The sequence below is a fragment of the Pezoporus occidentalis genome, unplaced genomic scaffold, assembly GCF_034315485.1.
Source record: "Pezoporus occidentalis ecotype Australia unplaced genomic scaffold, CSIRO_AGI_Poc_V1 ctg124, whole genome shotgun sequence".
Taxonomy (NCBI): Eukaryota; Metazoa; Chordata; class Aves; order Psittaciformes; family Psittacidae; genus Pezoporus; species Pezoporus occidentalis.
In genome coordinates this window covers 3,695,936-3,723,660 of record NW_026913038.1, presented here as the reverse complement: position 1 = coordinate 3,723,660, position 27,725 = coordinate 3,695,936, and the positions used below count along the sequence as shown (strand labels likewise).

Genomic DNA, 27,725 nt, shown 5'->3' with positions numbered 1-27,725 from the left:
AATTCACTCTCAGGGGTGCAGAGGGCGCCTCTGCCACGTACAGCACCGAGAATCATACAGAGCTGCAGGATAGAGATCTTTCTATGTATATATTTATAGGTATGTATATATTTATAGTGCACTGCATTTAAAACAGCCGGGCCTGCTTCTTCAGCTCATTCCTCTTCCACAGTGCCAGGCGGTCGAACTCGGCGATGGTCATGCCGAAGATCTGGTAGAACTCCTCTTGGGAGAGGTGCCGCTGGGGAGAGATGGGATGCTGGGCCAGGAATGGGGACCAGAGCCACCACCTGGGGGTCCGATGGCATCCCCTGCCCTGCTGTGTGCAATGGGGTGCTGCAGCCCCCAGCAGTGCCCACTTGGGAGAGCACCCAGTTCCCACCTGCTAAATGCACTGATGCTGTGGGCATGGGGAACAGCTCTGCCTGGCCAGTAGAGCAGCAGCACCATCATGAGTGTGCCATGGAGATGCTCCTCACACATTCATGAGCCCCTCACAGCCTCACACTGCTTGCTGGGGCTAAGGGGACACCCCAAGGGATGGGGTCCCTCTGAGCCCTGAGGAAATTATCCCGAATGGAAAAGGCTCTTCTCACCTCTAACCGAGTCCTGTCCACATCTTTGGGCAGCTGGTTCCTTCCCCTCGTCTTCACCAAGAGCAGCTCATAGGGGTATATCTGCACAGGGACAGGAAGACCATGGGACATACTGGGGCATACCTGGAAATGAGGCTGTGGAAGCCACCAGGATAAAGCTTCCTCCTGCCATGTTCAGCAGGGTTTGGGTGGCTTGGACAGGACAAGGCAACCGGGGTCTTGCTCTCATGGTGACCCTGATCCACACTGAATCACTGTGGTGGCTCTGGAATTTCCTGTTCACCGTGAAACCAGGAGTGATCCAGGGATGAGCATGAGTGGAGGAACCACCAGCACTACCACCCTTCTCTGTTCCCCATCAAGGAGACAAGTGCTTGGGGACAAGTCCCCATCTGCTCAGCCAAGTGCTTGGGACCCTGGCAGGAGGGGAAGGACTGTGGTCTGAGCCCCATAGTTCCAGGACAGGGCTGTCAGGTGGGGAATGGAGGGTGATGAAGGTAGGGCATGGGGAGCAGAGGGCAAAGCTTGCTCCTAAAGGGCCTGAGGACACACGGACACATCTCTGGGGCTCTGGTACTCGCACCTCCAGCTGGCAGCCACTCCTTGGAGCAGCAGCATCTTACCTTGTACTCTGTGGGGAGAGAGAAAAGACAAGAGACATGAGCCACGCTGGCCCCTCTGCTGCCAGGCATCTGGCTCTGTGCCTACAGGGTCCCCTGGCCCACGGCCTTACCTCGCATCCCCCAGTTGACGGCATTCGTGCTGTCGTAGTGGAAAAGCTCGGCACTGGGAGGCTGCAGGACGGATGCAGGGAGGGAGGAATAAGAGGGGTCCCCTCTAGATGCTCAGCACAACACCTCCCATGTCCCCAGGGGGAAAGGCACCCACCCACCCCAAAGCAGGACCCTCTCCACCCCTGGCAGTGGGGAAACTGAGGCAAGAGAAGGTGAAGTGACAAGCCCAGGTCACAATGAGGCAGGACCAACCCCAGCAATCAGTGCCCCAGGGTACAAAGCAAAGCTCTTGCACTGGGAAGTAACACCAGCGACCCTCTGAATGTGCCCTGCAGGAGGTTCAGGACAGGCACCTCTGTCCTTCTTGCCTGGACAGGGCACTTTGGTCCACAGTAAGGGTCAATTTGGACTGGCACAGACCAGCAGTGACAGTAGGGGAGCAGAGAAGGGGGCAGCAGGACACCCAGAAGGGCACACCAGAGTCTTTGAGGAACCTGGGGAGAATGATGAAGGGCGCAGAGATGTGCGGCAGCAGCAGGATGCAGCAGGAGGCACTTACCCGGTGCAGCCCATTCCTCCTGTAGGCAGGGAGGGAGGCCGACTTAGAAATGAGGGGATCTGCAACAAGCCACCAAGGTGCATAAGGGAAAATGCAGGGATGAGCCCTGCACCCTGGGAGAGCACTCTCTGGGCCACCCTACCCCTGTGCTCCCATGTCACTACCCAGCTCCACATTCACCTAGCTCCATCTCCTTCCAGCTCCAACTCATTTCCAGCCTAGCTTCCTCCTGTGCAGACATTCCTCTCTCCAAAATCCCTTTCCCATGGCAGCCCTCCTGCCTCCCCCTTCAGTGCAACACAATCTCGTTCAGTTTCTCTGTCACCAGCACTGCACTGGTTCAGCTCTACCCTGGCCTTTCAAGGCCTCCTTCTCTCCCCTTCTTCCCTCTCTGGTCCCAGCATCCCAGAGCCTAGGCCCTGGACCCCATCACCCCAGGGGACCAGCAGTGGAGGGCTGCAGGCTCACACTCACCACTGTCAGCCAGGTAGTGCATCCGGGGAGCTGCAAAGAGAGCAGAGCCGGGTGTCAGGGATGAAAGGGCACCCCATGCCATGCAGAGCTGCCTGGCTGCCAGCCCTATGGGTCCTGCTTGGTGGTCCCTGAGCATCTCTGACAACCCCAGCTCCATGATGCACCATGAGGAAGAACAGCATGGAGTGAGCTGTGCTGTCAGGCTCCCCAGCACCATCCCTGGAGCTTGAGGGCTGGGTGCCCTGGGTGCTGAGCAATGAGAGCAGGGCAAGCAAGGATGGCAGCCCTGAAGCCAGTCATAAGGAGTGAGCCCAAAATAGGTCAGGGCAAGCCCAGCATGCCTGTGCTGTGGGATTCCCAAGGGACCACCAACCACCCCATGAGGCACTTCGCTAGGCTGCTAGACAGACTGCAAACACCCCTCGGCCACTGCCCCATCCTGGCCGGGGCACAGAGAATGGATGGAGCCCTGCAGAGAGGAAAAGAGACTCCCAGGTCTACCTCTGGTACTCAGCACATCTCCCACCACCCCTTCCCCATCCCCTGCTCTTCCCTCCCACAGGGGCTCTGCTGGGTGGGATGGACAGACAGACAGACAGGGTCCTTACAGCCGTTGAGGGAGCCCTCATAGCCAACTGTGTGCAGGGCTTCTCTGCTGCTGGCCGAGCTGCGAGGGGGTGTCCAGGGGTCTGCATAGGAGTTGGACCGAGCCTTCATCTCCTCCCTCAGGATCAGCCGGCCGATGCCGCTCTGGATCTGGGCAGGGGGGAAAGGCTGCTTCGCACCCCCCGTCAGACCCCATGTTGGGGATGGCCGAGGGAAGCAGGGATGGTGGTGGCCCCTTCCTGGGTGGTGGAACTGGGCTGGGTCTCCTCCCCAGAGTCCACTGCCATGGGGGCAGCTTGCTGCTGGCTCTCCCCTGCCAGGGCATTGCTCACCTTGTGCATGCCCCGGTCGTACCCATCCTCCTCCCCTCCAGATGAGAACCTTCGGGCTCGGGGAGCTGCAAGGAGACAAATGAAGGGGTCAGACGGGGATGAAGGTGGAGGCAGGTAGGGAGCAGGCAGTTCCCAGCTGTGTGGGGACAATCGAGTCCCAAGGGCTAGGATTTTGGCATCACTTTGGCACGTATCATGGCCCAACCCCATCTTCAGGTCCAGACCCAACTTGGGGGTGGCTCCCCCCCAGAGAATGGGGCAGGAATGGATTTTGCTTTCCCCTCGGTCAGTGAGAGGCTGTTACCTTTGGGGGAGCTTTGGAAGGACCAGTACTCTGACTCGGAGTGGTAGTACGGGTCCGGGGAGTAGGCAGGGCTGTACTTGGATGACTGTGCGATGTCTTCGCTGGTTTTGCTTTTTGTGGCTGCAGGGGGGTTGTCTGCAATAGGAGCAGGCAGAGCTGCAATGAGGACCCTGAGTCCTGCTCGCAGGACTTGCAAAGATCCATCCTGGGATGAAGGCAAATCCTCTTCCCTCCCCTCTCCCCAGTGGCTACCAAACAGCACATGGATAATCCACGTTCTAAGTGCTGACGCCTCGGGGAGACAAGGGTGCAGAGGCAGACAGTGGGGATGGTGACAAGCAGAGGGGCTGTTGCTGATGTGGCTGGGAACAGACCTGAATGGTTCATAGCTCACAGCACCACAGCAAGCTCTGGCTCCTGCATAGTGTCCACACCAGCCACTGTACCGCCAGTGCCACCAGCCTCCCCATGACTGTCCCATCACCGAGGAGGGGGTTATAACCACGCAGGCAGGAGGGGATGGGAGAAGACTCAGTGCAACAGGGAAAGGGCTCTCAGTGGGTTACTGCCAGGGAAGGCAGCAGGGAAGTGGAAAGAGCACCAAGGCCAGGCAATGTGGCAGCACTATCCCACCACCCCATGCAGGCACAGGGGACCCTGCCAATGGCAGCTACTTACAGCAGCGGGTGCAGGCAGCAGCAGGGCAGTGGGAGTTGGGCAGGAGGGAAAGGAGAGCCCAGGGAGAGAAGAGCAGACACAGAAGTTACTGCCTGGGGGGAGCCGCTGTCCCTCTACACACCAAAGCAAGCAGGGACAGTGCAACCTAGCCCTGCCAAGGCACCAACCACCCCATGCCTCTTCCCCATGCCTCTACAACCCCAGGCCCTTTTCACCATGGAGCATCCATCCAGGACAAGCTGTGATTTTTCTCCAGTTCTCCATGTCAAACTGCAAATTACCTTCATCCTCTTCCTGAGGCTGCTCTGGCTCCTGGCATCAGCAAGTGATGCTCCTGGGAGCAAGGCGCCCTCTGCCACCCCTCCACAGCCCCATTCCCCCTCCCACAGCTATCCCTGACCCCAGTGCCACTGACAGCCTTTGCCTCCATCTCTCCCAACAAGGATGCAGTCCAAAGCTGACTTTTTCTCTCACAGAGCCCTGCAACTGCTGCCTGGAGGGGAAGTGAGAGCACCAGCTCACCTGGTCAGCACCCCAGCATCTCACACCGTGATGCCTGCTCCCATGTCCTACCCTGCCCCTAAATGCCACTGAGCCAGACCAAGCCTTGTGCTGGTACCCTGCCCATGTCCTACCCTGCCCCTAAATGCCACTGAGCCAGACCAAGCCTTGTGCTGGTACCCTGCCCATGTCCTAAGGCCAGTGCACAGCATGCAGACCATACGTACCGTGCCGCTTATAGATGGGGGGCTTCCGGTAGATGTTGCTTTCGCCGGCAGCTGGTAGAGGAAAGGGAAGAAAGAAGGAAAGAAGGGAAAAGGGGACGTCAGTGTGGGCACCCCAAGTGCTGACAGGACACAGGTCCTGCAGGAGGTGCTACCCACGCCATGTTTCCATCACACTACCACCTCTGGCTCCACGCATCCCATGGGAGCCCAGCACCAGGCCAGTGCCCGGCAGGCTGCAGGAGCGAGGTCCCGGGGCTGCCCTCAAACACGGTGCGCACGAGGACATGCAGTGAACACCCCGGCATCAGCATGCACCACCAGCCCCGGGAGCGGCACAGCCAGGAGCCACCAGCTGCTGCTGCAGCTCCTCAGGGTGCCAGCGCCGGGAACAACGGCCTGCGAGCTGCCTGGGGCAAAACCACATCAGCCAAAGCCTCTTTCCACAGCAGAGAGAGAAAAGAGCGAGCCGGGAGGGAAAGCAACTGGAGCCTGGCGCTGAGAGCTACAGCCCCTGCGCAGGGGACAGGCAGCGGAGCAGGGACGGGGCCATCCATAAACCACCGACCGGCAGCGGGACCGAACCCTGCCAGGGGTGGGGTGGGAGCAGGGGACCATGGTGGGGATCCTCTGGGTGTCCTCATGGTGCTGTCCCAGGTCATCAGCTCTACATCACGGAGGACACGGGCAGCAGGAGGTGCTCCAGCTGAGCAGGGTGTTGCGGGGCTCTGCCCTCCCTGCGCATGCTGAAGGATGGATGGGCAGCTGCCTGCTTCCCTCCCTGCCCCTCCGTCCCCATCCCCGTGGGCTCTGTGGGAGCGGGTGGTGGCCCTTACCTGGTGTCCCCCTGCAATCCCTGCAGAAGGGGAGCAGGCATCTGGCAAGCCCAGAAGACTCTGGGGGGAGGGAGCAGCGGGCCCTATGGGGAGTATAAAATAGTCATCTGTAGCGGAGGGGTGCGGAAAGGCCTCCAGAGACACGCTTCGGCTTGTGATCCTGGGAGGGAGGCAGGGGAAGGGGCAGGCTCTCTGCAAGGGACTCATCTCCGTGTAGGGAGTGGAGGAAGATAAAAGGAAAAGGGATAAGAGAGACACTGAAAGGATCAAGCAGATTCCGGGTGGCTCTGGGACATCCGGGTGGTGATGGGGAGGAAGGAGGGTTCAAGCTGCAGGTCCTGTTTATGGATGGCCTCTACCAGGGGTAGATCCTGCTGCCGGCTGGCTCTAGGCAGGCGGCGGAGCTACGCATGCGACACAGCAGGGACGGCACATGCTGGCATGCCACAAACACGGCGCTTCCCCAGGGCTAGGGCACCCCAGAGCCTACCTGGGATGTGGAAATGCTTGGGCGCTTGGTATGAGGTTGGAGTGGAGGACCTCACATCTAACTGGCTATAGTAGGGGGAGCTGCGCCCGCTCTCGGTGCCTATGCGGTGCCGAGCAGAAGCAGCCATAAGTGACCGAGAGAGAGAAGAGGCAGAAGAAAACGGGTGTTAAATGCAGCAGTGTTAGAGGAGCAGGGGGTGACCCATGTGGTGACGTGGACGTGTGCCAGGCTGTGGTCCAGGATGGGGGGTGATGGAGCAGAGGAGATTTCCCACATCTCTGGAGGCAGCGGGACGCAGAGGAAACCCTATGTGCAGGTGCTGTGCAGGTGCTGTGCAGGGCTGCCCCGCTGCTGGCAGAGGAAAGCCGAGCGTGCTGCAGAGGCAAACAGTGACAGGCCCTTGGCAGCGCAGCGCAGGTTATGCAGGACCTCTGGACTTACTGACCTCGGATTTTCCCAGTGGCTCCTCCCTGGCTCCGAAGGGCAGGAGACATGGCACAGACACGCTCTGCTTCCCCCCGACGTGCTCCAGGGCATGCACACACATGTGTACATGTGCATGTATGTGTGTAAGGACCCCCCCCTTACAGCACTGACTGGGCATAAGCGCTTTCATGCACACCTCTCCCAGAGACAACAAGCCATTCAAGGGGTCTTCACTGGACCTTGGGCTTACCACCCTGCCATCCTCCATAGGCTCCAGCTCAGATCTGAGCCAGGACAAAGCCCCTCTGGCCTCTTCTCATGGCTCACATGAGTCAGGGGAGGCAGTGGATGCACACAGCAGAACTGGTCACTGCCCCACAGCTCGTGTTTCTGTCAGCCCCCCACAGAACCCCCAGGCCTCCTGCCTGCTTGCCAGGAGAGACTTCCAAGGTCCCCTGGGATAAGCAGGGGCCAGTTTGGTGATTCCGACTCCATTTGGGGTCTGAGCTCAGCTTAGCCTTGGGCTGCAGCTGAAATCCTCACCTGAGCGGTAGAAATGGTGTGGGGACCTCGGGATGGTTGGGGACATGCCCTGACGGCTGTAGGTGGGAGAGTCAATGTAGCCAGGGCTGGAGGCTCGCCTCTGTCGTGTGTCAAAGCTCTCATAGATGTCCTAGGGACCGGAAAACGTATGGAGAGAGCAGGATCAGAGCTGGCGGGATGAGGGATGAGGCAGGTCCTCTGCCAGGGAGGGCTTGCACACTGCTCTCCTGGGGGTCCAAAGGACAGGACCCTGCTGGGCCTGGTCCCCCCATCTCCACCCGGGCAGGGGCATGTTCAGCAGAGCCCAGTGGCCCCTGGGCACAGGGACACCCTGTAGTGGCAGCAGATGACAGACCCCAAAGCGCCTGCTGGGCCATTACCTGTGAGTACGGGGAGAGGGTTCCCAGAGACTGGAGGCAGCAGGAGGCAAAGAGAGGCAGGGAGAGAAAGAGAGAGACAGCACATGGTTAAAGGGAGCAGTGACAGACTGGGGTCCCATGTTACAGCCCCATTGTAGGTAGTGAGGCCAGCTGGTGGCACAGCTGGAGCTGAACTGTGGCAGCACATGGGTATGGAGCCCCTGGCCAGGAGGGGAGCTGGTGAGAGGATGGAACCTCCCGGGTCAGCAGCCTGCATCCCTGCTCAGAGACCTTGGTGGAGTGGCTGTAAGGGGAAAAGGTGGTTGCTGGCCCCACGGTGCTCTACAGGGGGCCATGGCCATACTGCCTGCACCATCATTGGTGGAAAACAGACTTGTAAGAAGCCTTGGGATGGAGATGCAAGAGATGCTGGTGCGGGCCATTGCAAAGTCCTCTTCCAGGTCCACCTCAGGTCCCCATCTCTGAGCTGCTCAGAACCTCTTCTTCCACAGGCTTGCTGAAATCATCCACTGGGGCAGTGGGGCAGGGCAGTCCCGTGCCATGTGCTGCTTGAGCACCATCATCACATGCTTACAAAACACACTGACCAAGCCCCTTTCCCGTGGCTGTGGGACCAGCATCCAACAGGGGCAGCCCTGCATGTTCCAGAGACACTGTGCTGGGGCTGAGTGGCCAGGCTCCGGGCAGAGCCTGCTGTTCATCTGTCCCTCCATCCCAGAGGGATGCATGTGTGCTGTGTGCCCTCCTCCTCTCCTGCTGCAGGCTGCCGTGGTGAGCTCCCTGCCACTTCACTCCTGAGGGTGACATCGCCTCCTGCACAGCACTGCCAGTCCCTGCACACTGGGCCTGCAGCACTGCCTTCAGCTGATAAGGTCACTGGTTTCTTCCTTACTCTATACCAGTAATGTAAAGATTACCCTTCTGGCCCTCTTCCCAGTGATGGGGAGCCTCTGGGAGAGGTCTTAACCCCCTCCTGTCTCCCTGCAGTATTCCCACTGGAGCAAGTGAACCCACATACAGCTCTCTCCATCTCCTCAGACTGGGGCCCAGCTCCCTGCAGAGCCGGTGCATCGAGACTCAGTACCTCCCCATAGCTATATCTCTCCAGTGTCTCATCCGACGTGTATCTGTGATAGGGCTCGTAGGAAATGAGGTCAGGACGCTGCACTTCATAGATGGCTTTAATCTTGGGAAGAGCTGCCAGGTCTTTGTAATTAAGGATCTCATTATCCACTTTAGCCTAGGGAGAGGGAGAGACAGAGACAGAAAGGAAGAGGAGGAGACAAGAAAGGGGGAGGCTGGAGTGCACAGTGTGGAACCAGCACAGAGCAGACAGAGCCCACCGGCACCCCAGCAGCAGGAAGAGGTAAGCGGAGATGCCTGAGAGGCAGCAAGTGGGAAGGGGCAGAGGAGCTGGGAGTGGGGATTGTGCCCCTCTGAGCGCTCCTGGCCTGTGCCAGTGGCCCTGGCAGCATGGCATGCTGCTGCAGAGGGGACATGGCTTGTCCGTGCTGGCCCCACACACACGGCTGTCCCTGGGGGACACCTCACACTGCAGAGCAGCACTGGGAACTGCTGCTCTCTTCCCTGTGGCCAGAGCATCCATCCTGCCCCATGCAGACGGGCAGAGCTGTACTTACACAGATGACACGGTTCGGGGAGCCGATGCTGGAACCAGGGGGTGAGATGGAGGTTTCTGACGTCCTTCTGTGCTGTGGAAGCAGAAAAGTGGAGGACAGATGAGAGCACCACAAGGAGGGACCTCTGCACAGGCACAGTGCTGGGTGCAGCAAGCAGACTGCTTCCTCTGGGCAGCAGGGACATGGCTTGTACCAGCATCAGGAAGCCACCCCGGGCCTGGACAGTGCCACAACTGTTCACCTCCAGCAGGGACTCAGGAGCAACATGCCCTGCACAGTGCCACCTCTGGGAGATGCTCATCACCCTGGTGCCTACCTTTAGCTTCTTCTCTGCTCTGGCCGCCTGCTTGCAGATGGGGTGCCACACTTCAGAGCCTGCAACGCAGCAAAAAGAAAGCATTTCATCAGCTCCATGCACAGCTGAGCTCTGCTGCAAGGGATCCTGCTGCCCCTGCCACTGGGGAGACCTGTCCTGTCCTGTCCTGCCACCTCCAGCACTGACCTGCAGCCTGTGCCCCCCCCGTCCCCAGCAGCAGCTGCACCGCAGCTACAGGTTGCACTCCTGTAACCGGTGTAACCACAGGCATGTGCCCGTTGGGAAAAAGAAATGCAACAGCTTCCAAGCACTGAGATGTAGTGGCCAGCACTATTAAACCGTGACAGCAAACCCGCGGGTGCTGCTGGCATAGTCCCAGTGCTCAGCCAGGCAGCTCCTGAGGGTTAAACCTGGGGTAACACTGAGCCTGCGGCATTCAGTTCCCTCAGGGCTGGAACCAGCAAAGCCACCAAGCCCTGGGATGTACGCTGAGCGCACCCATCCTGCTGCCATGATGGGGCCGTGCTGGGACCCCCACTTGGGTGCTCCCAGTGCACAATTCCCCCTTTGCCACCCACGGGATCATTAGCGACTCAGGGTGACAGCAAGCACAGGTTACTGAACAAAACCAAACCCTCCTTTCTGCACTGGAAATACCCCCTAAGGGTGCTCTGGCAATGAGCTCCTGCTGAAACCAAACCCAAACCCAAACCATTCAGCTGTGCCCAGCAGAAGCCTGACCCCTCAGGTGCTGCTCCCAGCGTAACCTGGGCAGGTTGGGGGCAGTGGGGAAGGGGTCCTGGGCCACCCTTCCTTGGGCACCCATCTCCATGGGCACCCAAACCCCAAATGCTCCGGCAAACAGCACACACATCCCCCCAGCCATGCAGGGCAGGTTTGTCCCTCCTAACTGCAGCAGATCCCTACCTGTGAGGTACATCTCCTCCCCTTCTGTGAACATCTGGTGGCAGCGGACACATCTGGCACAGGTGGGGTGGTAGTGCTTCCCTCCTGCCTGCAGGGGCGAGCACAGAACAGGAGCTCCTGATCAAGGCAGGACATGGGGACCTGCTCACACCCCTGAGGGCAAGTGGCCCTGGCATCCCTGCAGCAGACAAAGTGAATGGGGCAAAACTGCCCAGGGTGGCCTCAGGGACTACCACAATGCATGGAGAAAACGAGACTGCTTCATCACTCATCTTCTGACCTCATGGACTACAAGTCAGACTGGAAGCTTTCTGCTCTCCGAGCTGTCCAACACACAGGAAAGCACAGCCAGAAGTCCCAAACCCCCAAGGACGATGCCCCTACAAACCTCACACCTAACAAACTGCCCTTGCATTCTGGAAACAAGAGACCCTCTGCAGGAATACTCAGGCATGCTCCTTCCCCGCTACAGCTTTGAAGAGAAACAGCAGATTTGGCCCAGGATGTCACAGCAGGGAAGCAGCAAAGGGAGAAGGGTCCCAGTGATGAACCTCACAAAGCCATCAGACCCTCCCTGGATGCCACTGCCAGCCCCTCTCCATCAAGAAACTTTTCTCCTCCTACAAAGCCATGCACAAACTTTAGCGCTAGGAACAAGCCATTCACCAGCTGAGCTGGAGCTGGGCTGCTCCCTTTGCTCTTTGACAGGGATAATAGCTTTAATTGGTAGCTTGTTTCCACTCAAAGTGTCTGCCTGCACCTCAATTACAGGCTCATTTCCTGGGCTGGGAGGCAGGAGGTGGCTCAAGGCAGGAGGAATCTGGGCTGCGCTGTCAGAACTCAACCCCAAAAGCCATTTTACTCCCATAATAATCCAAACGAAGAGGAACGATAATTTAAGGCGGCAGAGGGAAGATGAGGTTCTTGCTGACAAAGAGGGTTACGGTAGAGGGGCCTGGAGCCAGTCTGAAACATGAGGATCAACTGGAAAATTTGCTGTGAGAATAACTGGGAATCTGCCAGTTGATTGCCCATAAAAATCAACCCGGAATTCAATGTCCCTGGGGTGCAGATTGCAGCCAGCAGCTTTTCCCCCTCTATGCCAAAATAGAGTGCAAGGGTTCAGGGCAGACAAGGGAGGTGGGTGGGGGAGTTCAGACCCACTGCAGTGCAACCCAATCTGGGGAAGGGGCAGCCGCGTGCACAAGCATCTCCCTGTGCCAGCTGCAGCAACACAACTACTCCTGGGCTGGCTCGACTGAGCCCACAACCCAAGAGCTTGATAACATGGCAGCAGAGTCACTGGTGAGAGGGCTGCAGGGACAGACCCACTGTGAACACAGGAGCAGAGAGGTCACCCACCACCAGGCTCTGCCCCATGCTCCCTAAGGACAAGCAGCTCCTCCTGCTCTGTCCCATGCCCTGTGCTCAGAGCCCTGCCTGGAGCTGCCCACTGCAGCACAAGCCAGCACCCTCTGCATCAGGTACCCAGCAGCAGCACCCACAGCAGGCACCCTGAGCTGCATCAACAGGAGATGGCTGCAAACACAGGGAAAGGGGAGAAAACTAATCCAGCTCCCACACGCTTCAAGCCAGTGTGCCTGCAGTTCCCACTGCTTCTATTTCCAGCTGGCTAGAGTCAGCTAAAGCAGGGGATGTGGGGCTCTGATGTGCTGCCCTCCCTAGTCCCTCTCTGAATGCGGGCAGCATTTGGTGCTCTTGGACCCTCTTAGTACTCTCAAACACTTGGTGTGCTGACAGTAAGGGAAAAACCAAACCCATATATACACATCTTTTCCTACCTAGACTATATGGGCTGCTGTCACAGGTCAGACTGTGCCAAAAGGGGATGCTTTACAGACCGGGGTGTGGATGCAGAGGGACAATGGCTGCTCCCCCAGTAGTATTTACCAGCCCACTCCCAACTTCCATTTCAATGCAGACCTCCAAAACCCACTCAGCATCTCAAAACACACCACTCCTTCTCGAGGAGCAACTCTCCAGACCATGACCAAACCTTGTTCCTTTCATAGTGGTTAATATTACAGCTCATTAAAAACTGCGAGGGAAGAGACCTGCTCATTATCACTTGGGGTCCCTTCAAGACTTATTAATCATCTGAGCCTGGCTGCACAGCTTGGAGCAGTTGGAAAAGCCTGGAGGCTGCTGGGACAGCATGGGAAGGCTCCTTGCAGCCTAAAATTATTTTAAGGTGCCCTTTCCATTTCATGCTCTGCCACAGAAGACAATTAAAGCCTCTGGTTTTACACATCACTCAATACTGCAAGCAGGCACATGCTGGGGAGCGTGGGGAGGTGAAAGATGCTCGCCCAGCACTGCTCTCTGGTACCCAAACCCCATGCTCCTCTTGGCTCCATGATGGCACATGCAAGGAGGTGGCACCTTGGCTCTGCCCACTGGGACCCTGGCACCAAAGCACCTTACTTCTAGCCCACAGAGTCCCATTGCACAGGAAGGGCTCCCGTGTGTGGCCATGGGTGCAGCATGCAAGGTGCTAATGCAAGAGGACTGTTTCCTGGAGCATTTCGGATCCCATGGGATCTCAGTGGGTTTTGGTCAGCTCATTCCAGCCAGGAAGGGCAGATGCTGGGAGGAGATCTAGGGCTGGAGGGCACAGGGGGAGGTGGACAGAACTAGAGCTACTGGCAGGAGAAGAGCCAGGGGAAACAGACATATGGGAAAGGAGGGAAGTCTGTCTCCTTTTCACCACCCCAGGGCTGCTACCCCACACTTGTTGCTCTGTCTCAGACACACAGCTGCAGGAACAACCTATGCTTGTCCTGATTTCACTGTGGATGCACTGAGCAAGGAAAACCTGAGCGCAGTGCAACAAGTGGCTCAGAGGCAGCAGTGCCCAATGGCATTGGCCAGGCTGGTTACAGGTCCCCTCTGGCTCCTCTCACCCACTGATCATCCCACATCATGTACACCCAGCCTGTTTGCCCTGCTGGGGTGGCTGGAGATGTTGGGCCCTAGCACAGGGTTATCAGGGAGCAGCAGCAGGGATTCCTCTGGCTTCACCCTGCTCCACTCGGATGTTTGCTGATCAAGTGGCCCCATGATGGGCAGCTGCTGCAGTGCTGAGCTCGCACTCACAGCAGCCAGCACTGGGACTGCCACCAGAGCCTGGAGTCAGCAGAAAGCCTTCAACAGAGGCTGCTCTCTGAAGAGAGGGAAGAAGCTGGAGGACTCCTGCTCCTGGCTCCAGCTTCAGGACATGTTCCCCAGCCAGGCTGGGTGCTCTTAGGCCAGCAGGACCAGCAGGGGTGATCACCTCTTGGTAGGCAGTTAAACAGCCACCTGCACCCATGCCTTGCTGTGGGACCCCTGCATCCCTCAGTGGCTCTGCTGGAGCAGCTCCCGCTGCCCCCAGTGTGATGAGTAAAACCCCTCCGGATCCAGCACAGGGAAGGGGACCCCTGCTCTGGTTGCTGCCCTGCAGGAGATGTGCCATGGGGATGCTGCCCATGGGCAGGGTGCTGCACCCCTCGCCCAGGCTCCGCAGCAGCAGCTGAGCTGGATGCGTTTCCAAGGCAACAGCAGGCTGCCTGCACAGGGTGCCTTCGGAAGGCTGGGACCAGCGTGGTGGGGACACCCCAGAGCTGGGCACTGGTAGCAGCATAGTTAAGGCTTGTGTCCCCACATCTTGGGCTCCAGATGTGTCCCAGCTCACAGAGGCCACCACATGCTCTGGCTGCTTAGCTCCGGCACCCAAACCACCTTTCCAAAGGTCTGCAGCATGGTGGTGCTCCTTCCCCCATTGCCACCCTCCAGAGAAGGTGATCATACTGTACCACAGGAAAAGCCCTGAGACATCAAGGTTATTACAAGGGCGCAGGCTGATGTTCCCACACCTCCTCAAAGCATGCACCTTTGGATGTGACGTACATGGTCCCTACTACAGACTGGGATGGGGTGGCTGGAGCCCCAGGACTCACCTCCAGGACCCTGCCGCTGATGTACCTGTCGCAGGTCTCGCACTTGATGCCGAACTGGGCATGGTAGTCAGACTCACAGTAAGGGATGCCATCCCTTTGGGAGAGGGAGAAGAAGGGGTAAGGGCAGGTAAGCAGGGCTGGGCACCCCCTCGCTTCAGCCCCAGCCCCAGGGGCACAGCCTGACAATGGCCAGCACAGCCAAGCCTGCTGCCAGGACGGTGGCACTCACTTGCTGATGTACTCGCCGGTGAGGATGATCCCGCATGTTTGGCACTTGAAGCAGCTGACGTGCCACTGCTTCTCCAGGGCCAGGAGGGACTGGCCTTGTTTGATCTCCTCCTTGCAGCCTGCACAGTCTGGGGAGACAGAAGAGGGGGCTGTGGGACCACCGCAGTTCCCTGTGGGGCTCAGCACCACAGCAGGAACACCCACATCTGCTGACCCACACCAAGGCACCCCAGCTGCTTAACCTGGCACACCCCTTGCACCCAGAGGACACCCTTTTCCAGGGATGCTGCTGTTATAAACACCCTGCTCCTGACACCACTTCAGGAGCAGCCTCTTGGGGATCATTTCTTCATGGGGAATATGCCACCTCCGCTTGCCCCCAGCAAAGGAGGCAGGAGGAAAGTGTCCTGATGGAGCTGGGACTTCCACAGCACCACTGGCACCCAGCCGTCCCACCCAAGCATCCACCAGGCAAGGTCATGGGCTGGCAGGACCATGCTGCCCCGGCAGGTCCCAAGGGGCTCCCATCCAGGCGGGAGCAATGGGAAGTGACCGGCAGTGCGTGCGGCAGAGGAAGGGCTGTGCTCTCCGGCAGCCGCGTCCGGCCCCGCTGCAGTACTGATGAGACTCCCTTCCTTCCCCTCTTCCCCTGGCTCCCTCCAAGGCTGGGAGCAGGAAGCACATGGACCCCTGACCTTGACTCCTCCTTGTCCTCTTCTTCCCTGGGCAGCAGGTTGGCCTGGATGGGGTTTCTCCTTAACCCCCTCCCAGCTGCCTCCCTCTCCACTGCGGCACCAGGGGGGTACAGGAGCACGGCACTGGCAGCCTGAGCAGACTTCGCCTCTCAGCCCATCCCAGGCAGCTCTGCACCAAGTCCCTGCCAGCTGGACAAAGCTAAGGAAGGAGGATTTCTGACCCCCAGCAAAAGCAGGCTGGCCAAGTCAGCTGAGACAGGATCTGTGTTTCACAGGTCTTGCTGGCTTTTGGGCTGCTCACAGGGAGAGGATGAGCATCTCCTAGGGATGTCCTGCCCAAAGAGTATACCAGCACTGCCTCCAACAGGCACACCTTCCCTGCCAGGGTCACCTGCGCAGCAGGAGGCACATGCAGGCAGCAGGGTACAGCTGGCTGCTGCCTATGAATAAAGCACGGTGTCCTCAGGTACTCCTGCAGGCAGGGAGGAGCACTGGGCTGTTGGGAAGGGGATGGGAAGAGAGAGGAAGAGGCAGAGCATGTGGCTACTCTTCCCTTGCCTGCTGCCCTGGCCCTGTGATGGGAGACAGCAGGGTGCTGCAGCTGGCCACAGCCTGCCTCTGGGCAGCTCGAGGTGCTGATGGAGGAAGACTGGGGAAGCGCTGTCCTTTGGCTGGCGCTTCTTCAAACCCTGCCACGTCCCCTAACTCCATTGAGGCCATGGTGAGAGCTGGGGGAGTCAGCTTGGGAGGGCTCCCAAGCACCCATCAGCACCAACCCATAACTCAACCCAAACAGCCCCCACCAGTGCCACCATGATGAATGGGTGGCAGCAGCTCCATGCCACAGTGATGCTCTACCACCTCCCAGGCACAGCACCTATAGATGATCTGCGGTGGCCTGGGGCAGAGAGCCACCAGCACGGAAACACTGTGGGGACAAAGCATGGCATGAAGAAAAGGTACCCGAAGGAACAACCTGGGACAAAAGCAAAGCCAAATCTATCTAAAAGAGGCTGCCTGCTGCTTGGACTCATCAGTACAAGGGGATGAGTGTAAGGAGCCTTTCAGTGCTGGTAGAAGCAGCGAGTCCCAGCAGCACTGGCACAGCGGGTGAGCAGTGCTGGGGCTGGCACTTGGACACAGACCTTGGTGCAGCTGGACACAAACATCTGGGCACTGCCTCAGAGCACACCCGGTTCCAGCACCTCCCCACTGCCTCAGACAGCTCCTGCTGGGCTGGTGGCCCTGATCCAGGTCACAGACAGGCCAAGGGAGCTCCCCACACCAGCAGTGACCTGCAAGGTGGAGCTGCAGGACTGCCCTGTTCCTCCTCCGAACCGCTGTGAATGCCTGTGTCTCTGTGCAGGGCTGCACGCTGGCCCCAGAGCCCAGCCCAGCACCACCCAGGGACACACGGTCCCTTCTTGCAACCATCCCATAACACAAGAGCATTCAACTTACGGCTGGGCCCGTGGATCTTGATGGGTTTGGTGCTGATGAGGGAGTGGGAGCAGTTCTGGCACACGCAGTCCTTCCCACTGAATGTGACCTTGTCTCCAATGGGGAACGGCTTCCTGTGGCCAAGCAGAGGTGGGGAGGTGTGAGCTGCTGCTCCCCTCCATGAGGTGCTTGGGGCTGCCCATGAGCTCCTTCCCCAGGGCTAGCAAGACCCATGGTGCTGAGGAGCAAGGGCTGCCTGGCAAGGGAGGCAGTGAGCATGCACGTGAGCTGGGGCAGGAGCACCATGGCAGCTCTCCTGGGCACCATGGGAAGGGTCAGAGCCGTTTCACTTCCACCAAGAAAACGCAGAGGAGGCCCCTGCTGAGGTGCTGAGCAGGGAACGGGGGTAGTGAACAGCCCTGTCCTTGGTGCACAGTGCTTCTGCATGAGGCCGTGCACCCTGGTGATGGCAGAACTCACCTGCACGTGCTGCAGACGAAGCACTTGGGGTGGTAGGTCCTGCCCAGGGCAGAGATGACCTCTCCAGTGATGAAGTCCCCGCAGCTGTCACAGCGGGTCCCATAGAGCTGCTGGTAGTCGTGTGTGCAGATGTACTCCTGGTTCTTGAAGAAGAAGCCAGACTGGGCCAGGTCGCAGCCGCACACTGCAGGGGGGACATGCACCGTCAAGGGGGCACCTCTGAGCCCACCTCTCCAGCAGCATCCCTGAAGACGCAGCTTTCTCCAGGTACCTCAGAAGGTTTCCCTTCCCACCGGACGCGCTGGGGCCTTCGCCCAGCACCACAAGATGTCAGTGTTGGGCTGCAGCGCGGTGCAGGATGGTGCTGCCCGGACAGCCAGGGCTGGGGGCTCACACCCTGCAGCTCCCACTCGCCATCCACAAACAGCTCACGGCATCCCCCTCCCGGACCCATGGCACCCGGGGGGGATTCAGCCCCTCCGTTTGACATTGACAGTGTCAGGAACCACAGTACAGAACTGCCAAAGAATGGGGCATGCCCTAGGGACAGCCGGGGAAAGGTCTTCACACCCTGGGGCATGGCCTTCTCCATGGTGAGCCATCTCTGCTCCCTGACCTGGACATGAAGCTGGGAACGGGTCCTGGGAGCAACTGGTGTTGACGCTCTCGCTGCTTGTTTTTCCTTAGGTGACCAGCTCAACCTCACTTCCTTCCCTGCTGTGGGAACCATGGGCGGTGCACAGCCCATCAGGGTAATCCAAGTTGACGTGGCAAGCCCTGGCCCTTAGTGTCATTTCCCTCCTATGTCTTTGCCATTTGCAGAGAGACCTCAAGAGCATCAGCCCCTGGAAGGTACCTCAGGAGTGGCATAGGGGTCCTGGGGTCTTTGTAATGTCCATCACCCATCCTGCAAGGTGACGAGGTGGAAGGGGAAACTACAGAGCAACTGAGTACCCGCTGGCACAGCCCATCTTGGTCCCTGCTTTACCCCTCATCCCCACGTACCCCTTGGTCCTGTCCTTGCACACCTCACCCATGGGCCAGCCCACGCATAGCCACCCCCCCAGGCAGAGCTGGACCCGCTGCTGCAGGGCCCATGGGGCAGAGATGCAGCTCCTCTCCCACCAAACATCCTCACTGCACCCTGAAGCAGCCCGCAGCATTTACTTGTCAGTGACGAGGGACAGGCCACCAGCTCTGGGACAGCGCCAGGGAGCAAAAGCAAGAAGAAACGAGGCAGGTCTGGGCCCTGTTTGCTGTGGGAGCCATAACACTTCCCCAGGGGCTGCACCAGCCATGCCAGGCTCCCAGGGACATGTCAGGAACAAGCCATGGGGCTGGCGAGGGAGCTGGCAGCAGCCAGAGGTGGCAGTGGGGTAAGAGCTGTGAGCGAAGGTGAGACAGGAGGATGTCCTCTCATTAGTTATTCCCTTTCACTTGGAAATCGGGCAGCGAGTGCTGCCAAGCTCTCCCTGCTGGCTCCTGGACCCTTTGAAGCCGGCGGCTGTCTGAGCTCTTTGTCTGGATGTGCAGCTCCTGCTTTATCCCTCCTGTCCAAGCTGGGAAGGGGCAGAGGGCTCAGCAAAGCCCCTGCACATGTGGGGCAGCCCCAAGGGCAACCTGGGACCCACAGTCCTCCTAGAGACCTGGGGGGACAGCCTTGGGGAAGAGTCCCCTCCAGCCAAACCTCCTGCTCCCCAGAAAGGAGCAGCAAATCATGACCAAGAGGATGGGGATTTATGTCCTGCTTACCACAAAGTGCTGGGATCTTGGAAGCCCAGAGCCCTGGTAATGGGATGCTTTACAACCTACAGAAGCAGACACTGGCCTGGTTGAGAGCTGCTGCTTTAATAAACGCGCTAAGGAGCCCTTCAGCATCAGCTCTGGGCCGTTAGCTTTTACAGCTCTGCAGCTCCTGTGCACAAGGAGGATTCAAGCAGCCTCTCTATCTGCCAGCCCCTGGGGGCTGCAGTGTCCCTGCTGCAGCAATCCACATCCCACAGTGCCTCGATTGCATCCCATGTGCGAGTGGCAATGGTCCATCACCCACCCCCAGCCCCATCAGGAGCCACCCAGGGCATCTCCCCTACCTTGCTACCTCTCAGTCAGGCTGGAATCACCTCCTCCTGATGTGGGGGCAGAAGGCTGAAGGACATGGGGACCCCCAGATCCCAGATGGGCTGTGGGAACGTTTGGGAACGGCACAGTGGGGGCTGTTGACATTCAGATAGCTCGAGGGTCTTGGTGCCCAGGCCTTGGTCACCCCTGTTCACAGGGGCTCTGCCATCACACAGGGACACTGCCTGCACCCTGCAACCCCCTGCCAATACCTCCCCTCCTGCACCACGCCATGGCCACCCCCGGGTGTGTGACCACATCCCAGTGGTCCAGGTATGTCTGCCCCCAGCCTTTTGCTTTCCAGGCTGCACCCAGGGCTGTGAGGGAAGCAGCTCCTGGGGCAGCACCCTCCTACCTTGGCAGGTGAAGCAGCGGATGTGGAAGTGGTTGCTCTGGACTCGCACCACCTCGCCCTTGCAGGTGTCCCCGCAGCGGTAGCACTGGATGACGGTGGAGCTGCTCCCAGGGGTGTAGGGGTTCTGCTGATAGGGAACTGCTGGCAGAAAGGAGAGAAGCAAGAGAGAGGAAGGGTCTGTCAGCATTCGAGACACACACTGACCCCAGACGGGTGGCTGCAGAGGAGCCCTCCAGTGTCTGCGACACAGTGCTGGTCATCAGGACATCTCTCAGAGCAAGGACAGCAGAGACTGTGCTGGCACACAGGAACTCCAAGCTGGGTGCATATTCCTGTCTGGATTCAGGACTTCCCTGTCCCCGCAAGAGAACCACTACCTGTGTTTGGCTCACAGGTCTGCAGCCCTAAGTGCCCAGGCACTGCTCCCTGACCCTGTGTGCGTAACCAGGTCACCCACACCACCACCACAAAGCCGCACAAAGCTCCACAGATGCTCTCCTATCTCCTAGGCAAGTGCAGAAGGACAACGCATGGACCAGCTACCCTCTGGCTCTGCTCCACTCAGCTCTCAGGCAGTCCTGGCTTCTTGCTGACCTGCTCAGCTACAGGCCAGCGAGCACTGATTTGGCAGCAGCACGGGAAGGAACTGTTGTTTCTGTGGAGCTTCCACTTGTTTGGGTAAGAACTGGATAAAGAAGTAATTTTTCAAGGAGCTTTCAAACATCACAGCAATTGAGCATTTAGCCCTGGTGGGTCTGTCACCTCCTCGGTGAGGAGCAGCACTTCCAGCCCCACTGCTCCTTCTGGAGCTGCACCGTGGCACGTGCAGGCTCTGTGCTGAGCTGGGGGCTGCAGGGGAGGACAGGAGAACACAGGTCCCTGGAGCAGTGGGAAGAGCTGACCTTCTGCTGCTGCAGATGGTGCTGGGTCTCACCTCCACGCTCACCTCCTGCTGCAGCTCTGCAGACCACCACGAAGGGCTGATGCTCGGCATCTTCACCCCACGCTCCAGCAGAGGAACCATATGGAGCACGAGGTCTTTCTGCTGCCCCAGCACAATCCCCAGACACATACAGAACACGTTTTAAAGAGCAGCTCCTCTTTCCCTGCCCCATCTGCAAGCGCATGGGCTGCTTGCAAGAGGTGACACCATGCTAACCGCTGCAGGGAGGGGCCAAGCAGCAAAGGACTTGCTTGTGTAAGATGTCAGAGAGGGAGATGCAACTTGGGCAGCTCGAGCAGTGAAGGGCAGGATTTCAATGGAGCAGAGACTTTCTGACCTAGTGCTGAACTGCATTCCCAGGAACAAGAGAAGCAGCTGATTGAAACCTGGTATGAGAACTCCCTCCAGAGCAGGGAGGAAAGGACACAGGACAGAGGAGATCACTCATCAGAGGCTCCTCATTCACCAGGGGTGCAGATCATGTGGCAGGGAACAGAAACAGCCCATTATTGGCTTCAAAAGCAAAGGAAGAGAAGTCAAAGTAACACCGAGACTGCCACACAGTAAAACCTCATCCCATGTGCCAAGTGCCCAGAGACACGCTCTGGGGACGTGCAGCACTGGGAAAATGGGCTGACCCTCCCTGCCCACTCCAGCTCCATCCTGCTTTGCCCAGTCCCACCTGAGGGCTACAAGGAACGCTGAGGTCTTTCCTGTGTACCCCCCAGCAAAGCTCAGGCTCCAGCCTCAATGGGAGCTTCCAAGAGCTGCTGGGGCTTCCCTCCTGACCGTGCTCTTGCAGCTCACAGAGGTCAACAGAGGTACCCAAGGTACTAAAGGGCACTGCAGTGCTAACAGAGGACCTACAAATGGGATTCAGGTCTGGAGCTCAGACCAGCAGGCACATTAACTAGACTAGGTCTAAATCACTTTGAGATCCTAAATACGATGAGGGATACCTGTAAAGGGAGCAGGGAGGCACAATCCCTGGGAAGAGAGGGGCAGGACCTCCTGTGGTGGCTGCTGCTGGTGGGAGTGCATGAGCTCTGCAGCAGCCTGGGAGGACCCAGGCCTGATCCCAATAGGATGTCTGGAATAAAGGGGGGGGGGGGGATCTCTTCTATAGGGGTCTCCAGCAGAGCAAGAGTTACAGCACTGAAGCTTCCTCCCACACACCCCATGCTCACACCCTTGCCTAGAATGAAGCAGAAGCCAAGCCCTGGGACACAGCCATGGCAATCCACAAAGCCTGGAGGAGGGAGGTGGGATGAGAGGCTGGAATTAATCAACACTTAAACAAACATTAATAATAAAAAAAAAGGAAGGAGAAAAAAAATCAATGTCAGAAAATGCAGGCATCACTTATTCTGGGCTTCTGGTCTCCAGGGGAAACTTCCTGGTGTCCATAGCAACACATCACCAAGCCCCTGCACTGGCAGCTCTGATGGGAAGGAAGGCAGAGGAAAAGGAGCCAGGATGGAAGAGATGCTTATAGCTGCCTTACACCACTGGCACAGCCAGAACTGATATGGTCACTCCTATTTGTACCCATAGAGATGGGTCAGGACCCGGCTCAGGCACCGTCACCCTCCCGCCTGCCAGCTTTGTTCAGCATTATGCCAAAAGCTCCCTGATTTGTGATTAACCTCCGGTCCACGCTGGAATTTCGCTCTGGGAACATTAACGCATTGTGTTGCTGGGGCTCTGGTTGTTTGTGAGCAGGCAGCTGCCTGCCTCGTGGCCCTGCACAGGAAGTATTACACATCACAACACCCCTGAGCAGGGGGACAGCTGAGCGGGGCAAAGCTCATTACACCCAAATAATCCAGTAATAATGTAAGTAGCATTAGTGGCCTTGCAGGCTGGAATACACTGGGGGCGAGGGAGCTGCCCGAAGAATGCCTTAATCTCACCCCAGTTTGCTGGTGCTATTGCTTGTAGAGTGGGAATTAAGCTGGCTTCGCTCAGCAGTTAATGCACTCGTGCACCATGATGCAGTGCAAGAGGTTGCCCAGGGCTGGTCTCCTGCAGGGATGCCCCATGTCCTGTGTGGTGCCTGATCTGCTGCGGGTGCAGCCAGGGCTGCCTGCGCACCCAACAGATTTCCAACTGATCCGGATTACGGTGGCACCTCCGGTCAGGGATCCGTGCCCTGCATGGGCTTAGGGACAGACAACAGCAGCCATACGTAAGCAAGGGAGCCTGTGACCTGGGAGGGGGGAGACAGTGCCCCCGGCAACACCTAGGAGCACGTAGAGGAGCTCTGTCCCCCAGGAGGGAAGAGGGACCTTGCCAAAGAGATGCTCCCAGCCACACTGCAGGGAGCGATCTGCACCTTCCTGCTGCACATCCCTGGGCAATCCGCTTCCTTCATTCCCGGAGCACCCACCTGCTGCTTTAGGAGGGCCAACAGCCTTGTTTGCCTTCCTGTCCTCTTCCTGCGAGCCCTCCACAGAGGAGCAGCAGTATGGGGGAATACTGAACCCTTACATTGCCTCTGAAACACTTTGAGTCCTTCAGGAGGATGGAGCTGATGGGAGATGATCCCCATCATAAAGGGATAGCAGCTAAACACCAATGCAAGTAATAGGGCACAGCCCCCCAAAACAGCTCAGGGGTGAAAGGCTCCAAAGAAACTCCATACCCCACCAGCAGCAAACCAGGACCAAGCTTCCAGGAGCACAAGCTGAAAGAAGACACCCAGGGGCATTTATAAAGAACCATCCACCATCCCTTACTGGGATCTGACCGGGTCCTGCTGGTTTCCCACCTATCTCCTCCTCCCAGCCCATCAGCCCTCCAGAAGATCAATTAGGTAGAAACTGCTGCAGGTGGAGTGTGCATCATTAGCAACAGGTAACTGGGAGAGTCTGCCCTGACACCCTGTTTGCTATCAGCATGTTTATGAGACAGCATCTCCACAGGGGGATGGGGAGTCCTGATTTAATTAATTACCAGTAATTAATATTTGCACAATGCTTGGAGAGCCACAGGTGAAGGAGACTGTGGAAGAGCAAAGCATTCAAACTTCAATTAATAACGAGAGGTGCTGCCACTGTGGGAAGCTGAGCTGGGTGGGTACCGGGGGCTGAGCTCTGGCACGTGCAGTGAGATGTGAGCAAGTGGATGCAGGCTGCACGTAGGGGAGGTGTCCTTGCTGGGTGCTGTGGGTGTCAGCATAGGATCCAGCTTCATGGGTGCTGGGGATGTGCCTGGCAGTTGGGATGGCTGCTGGGAGGTGAGGGGGAGCAGCAGCAGCAGTGTGTCAGGGCAGATGATGCCGTCAGGATTCCTCACACCTCCATAGGGCTGAGCCCTCTTCCAGCAGCCGCTGCCTCCCACTTCTCCCTGCTTCTGCAGTGAGCAATTGACCACTGTCATCCTCTGTGCATCCCCTGCCCCCAGTGGGGCTGTAAATCATCCTCTCACCCTCATCTGCATGCACAGGGATGCCATGCATGGGATGTGGCTCTCCTGGCAAGGATGATGGAAGCTGGGCACCCAGGTGGGCTGGGCTGGCAGACCCAGTCCCCTCGTGTCCCTAGGGAAGGTTGATGCCACGGCAATGGTCGAAGGCGAGGAGCAGGCTGGGAGCATGGCGGGGGCTGCAGCAGCTCAGGAAGAGGAAGCCCAGCCCCATCAGTGTGTGCCGGCCCCGGAGGCTGTCGAGGCCGAGGGGCGGCAATGACTGGCCAGAAAGGAATTTTGCTGGAAGCACTGGAGGCCGAGGCAGGGATGAAGCACGGCTGATGGGACACAATGTGCCGGGCTGGGGGTGGAGAGTGAGGGGGTGCGAAAGAAACCCCACTGGGATGCAGGGAGAAAGAGGTGCTGCGAGCCGGCCCCCCAAATCCCCCTGGTGCAGCAGGGATGGAGGGTGACCCAGCCAACTCCGAGCCCCAAGGGCAAGGGCAAGGATTTCCCCTTCAAGAGCTGTGCTGTTCCCCAGGGGTGGCCAGGAGGAAGGGTGGGAGCTCCAGCAGCCATGGGATATGGGTTTCTCATCATCAGCAGGCCTGAGGGCTCCTGCCTGCTGTCCTGCAGTGGCCAAACAGCTCGGCCACAGCCATAAGAACCCCTTGGGGAGGAAGAGAAAGATGGGATTGGAGCCAAATGCTGCCGCTGCTGCAGGCAGGTGTGGGAGAGCTGCAGCCAGGCGTCCTGTGGGGCTGCCTCCGACCCTGACATGTGGGAATGAGCCTGCTTCAGCTGTGTGGCTGCAGGGCTGTGGTGGTGATGATGGGGAAAGGTGCTGGGGGCTGCTGGCAGTGGGTAGGTGGGTTGGGGACACAATGTGGGCACGTGCACCCTGCCATGCCAGTGCTGATGGCCCAACTGCAGGATCAGCCAAATCACCCCTGAGATAAAGGAAGGGGCCAGCAGTCAGGACGCTCAGCTCCGGGGCCACATCTGACATGTGCTGTGACATCTGCAAGGCCATGGCGCTGCTCAGGCAGCTGGCCACTGCTTTCCATCCAGCTTCTGCAGATAAAAGTCATTCTGATCAAGGAGAAAATTACGTATTTACTTTTGGTCACAATATTTTCTGTTCTGATCTTTCCCTTAAGAAAAAGCCAGAAATGTCACACGGTTCCTTACTTAATATTTATGGTTTTAAACTGGGGCTGGTCGGGTGCTCCCAATAAAGGCATGGGCTGAGGGCAGGTACCATGGATCTGCTGTGGGACAGTTTGAGCTTGGAGTGGCTCCATCTGCTTGTCCTGATGTTTGCATTGCATCTGTTGCTGTCCCCACACGTGCAGCACAGCAGTGGGCTGTGATGGGTACTGGCAGGGAGCGAGGCAGTGTGGCTGGGAGCAATGGGGACCACCCTCATTACGCAGACCAGGCACTGAGGGATTTCCAAGCCATGAAGAAACAGTCCCGTTAATCAGCACTGAGCATCGTGCAGGCAGGATTACAAGCCCCTGGCAAGTCCATGCCAGCCTCTCCTCTACTATGGCAGCTCACAAGCAGAGCCATCTGTGACTTACAGCTAAAGCCCCTCCACCAAGCCACAGCTCCTAATCGAGCCCTTGGCTTCCCTAATTAGATCATGACCAATTACTGCTTCCACCTGCCTCATGCTGTCCCCCTGCCCCTCACTGCTGCCACTCCTGCACCACATCACCTTCCCTGGCGTGACACAGGACACAGACAAAGTGTGGGTGCTGCGAGGATGGCAGCCACTGGAGCTGAGCAGCAGAGCCAGCGTGGGAGAGGCTGAGGCAGCAGGACAGAGCTGGGATGGGGATGTTGGGACAGGGATGCTGGGATGGGGATGTTGGAGTGGGGATGCATCTGGCATCACACGGGACAGGGAGGAGTCCTCTTTAGCTAGGTATTGGAGGGAGGACCTGAACGAGCATGGCTGGGTATCACAGAGGATAACTGCAGCTAATGTCTGTGCAAGCCCCTTCTGTGCAGAAATAGGTCAAGGGAGCAGGGCAGAGGTGCCAGCCCCATGCTCCCACGCTGCAGCACCCTCACTGCTCCCCAAGTGCCACTGCCCAGCTCATCTGTGCTCCACAACCTCTCTTAGTAGGGCTGGCAGCCAGAGAAACCCTGCAGCAGACTCAATGAGCTCAAATGCACCCTGGTCCTGCTCCATCCCTGTATCCTGGTGCTCACTGTGGATGTGAACCTCGCCTAGAGATGCTCGAAGGCTCAGGCCCTGCCTCGGTGGGATGACAGGAGGGAAGGATGGGGGACAGGGCTGTGGGCTCAGCACAGAGAGCTGACAGCACTGTGCTTTGCACCACGTGGGCAGTGCTGCCCATGCAGAGGCATGGAGGGGGCACAACCAGCCTCTCCTATTGCTTTGCTCCCCATGCTCCCAGCACCATCCTGGGAAGCAAAGCAGCCAGTGCTGGGGGGGGCTTCCCCCATGCTGGGGAGTTCCCCAGAGCTCATGTCAAGCTGGAACTGGTAGGAGGCAGCACTGTCACTGTCACACAGACTCAAGTGGTGGCAGTTGCTGTGGTTGGCCAGCGGCGTGGGAAGGTGCCCAAACGGGTGCCAAAGCCTCGTGCTAACAGCAAAGGCATGGCAGAACCATGTGCTGGGGTGGGAGCTGGACCGTGGGAGGACACACGCTGCCGCTGGTATGAAAGGAGATCAAAAAAACACAGGGAGAGACAAAGGACAAGGGTAAAGAGGGAAGGAAAGGAGGAGGAGAGAAAGAGGATAGAAGGCCAAAGGGGAAAAGCTGCAGCAGTGAACAGCGAGGGCCCTGCCCATGGAGCAGAGTTTGCTGCTGGCTGCGTTCATGGAAACTGTTCTCCCAACGCGAGCAGTGAGGAAGCAGTGATTGTCTCCCCGCGCTGACCCCGCTGCCGGCTGCTGCCCTGCCTGCCCGCAGGATGTTTGCTTCCCTGGCGCAGGCAGGGCTGCATCAGGGGAAACCCAGGACCCCGCTGCCAGCCGGGCTGCAGCAGTTGTACCTCCCCTGGCCCCGCGCGTCCCTGCTTTGCTGAAAGCAGTTGTGATCCGTACAGATTCTCGAGGAAGGAGTTGCTCTCTGAGCTCTTGCAGCCGCAGGGAGATGCGAAGACCTCAGCGCACAGCAGCGGGACAACAGGAAGCCTTGTGTAGTGCTCACAAACCTCCCGAGCATGACAGCTACACCCTAGGCTGGCGAGGCAGGGAGCACACTGTGCCACAACCCCAACCGTCCTGCCTGGTAGCAGCCAGGGAGCACCACAGGGAGCAAAGCAAACCTGTGCATGGCATCCTCAGGGTTGCAGCAGTCATGCCCAGAGCACCATCCAGGAAACAGGTCCTTTTGCCACTCTCCAGGTAAAGGAGGAGGATGAGCACCCTGCCACAGGCTAAAGGGCATTCCCGGCTCCACGCTGCTCTGTGCCATGGGGTGTGTGCCCGGAGCTGGGCTGCACCTCCCACTGCTGATGCTCTCACCCCAGCAGCAGCACTCACTCATG

At 58.5% G+C, this 27,725-nt stretch overlaps 1 protein-coding gene across 14 annotated transcripts in view; it reads right to left on the bottom strand.

Annotated features, from left to right (window-relative positions):
- Window positions 1–70: 70 nt before the first annotated feature.
- Window positions 71–27,725, bottom strand: part of ABLIM3 (actin binding LIM protein family member 3) — a 50,435-nt gene continuing 22,780 nt past the window's right edge. For 2 of the 14 annotated variants that reach the window (XM_062607687.1, XM_062607685.1), the window contains exons 2-22: window positions 19,842–19,979; window positions 17,369–17,552; window positions 16,910–17,022; window positions 14,755–14,881; window positions 14,526–14,619; window positions 10,567–10,654; window positions 9,640–9,698; window positions 9,324–9,395; window positions 8,768–8,923; window positions 7,684–7,713; window positions 7,304–7,433; window positions 6,335–6,433; window positions 5,012–5,062; window positions 3,606–3,740; window positions 3,302–3,366; window positions 2,972–3,119; window positions 2,364–2,393; window positions 1,890–1,948; window positions 1,322–1,390; window positions 597–677; window positions 71–259 (exon numbers count right to left, since the gene is read on the bottom strand). In XM_062607687.1, the coding sequence (XP_062463671.1) occupies window positions 128–259; window positions 597–677; window positions 1,322–1,390; window positions 1,890–1,948; window positions 2,364–2,393; window positions 2,972–3,119; window positions 3,302–3,366; window positions 3,606–3,740; window positions 5,012–5,062; window positions 6,335–6,433; window positions 7,304–7,433; window positions 7,684–7,713; window positions 8,768–8,923; window positions 9,324–9,395; window positions 9,640–9,698; window positions 10,567–10,654; window positions 14,526–14,619; window positions 14,755–14,881; window positions 16,910–17,022; window positions 17,369–17,552; window positions 19,842–19,979 (2,060 nt within the window). In that variant the 3' untranslated portion in view covers window positions 71–127. Of the gene's footprint in view, window positions 260–596; window positions 678–993; window positions 1,228–1,321; window positions 1,391–1,889; window positions 1,949–2,363; window positions 2,394–2,971; window positions 3,120–3,301; window positions 3,367–3,605; window positions 3,741–5,011; window positions 5,063–6,334; window positions 6,434–7,303; window positions 7,434–7,683; window positions 7,714–8,767; window positions 8,924–9,323; window positions 9,396–9,639; window positions 9,699–10,566; window positions 10,655–14,525; window positions 14,620–14,754; window positions 14,882–16,909; window positions 17,023–17,368; window positions 17,553–19,841; window positions 19,983–27,725 lie in introns of those variants that run through there. The other 12 variants (XM_062607686.1, XM_062607688.1, XM_062607699.1 and 9 more) reach the window with 12 other exon arrangements.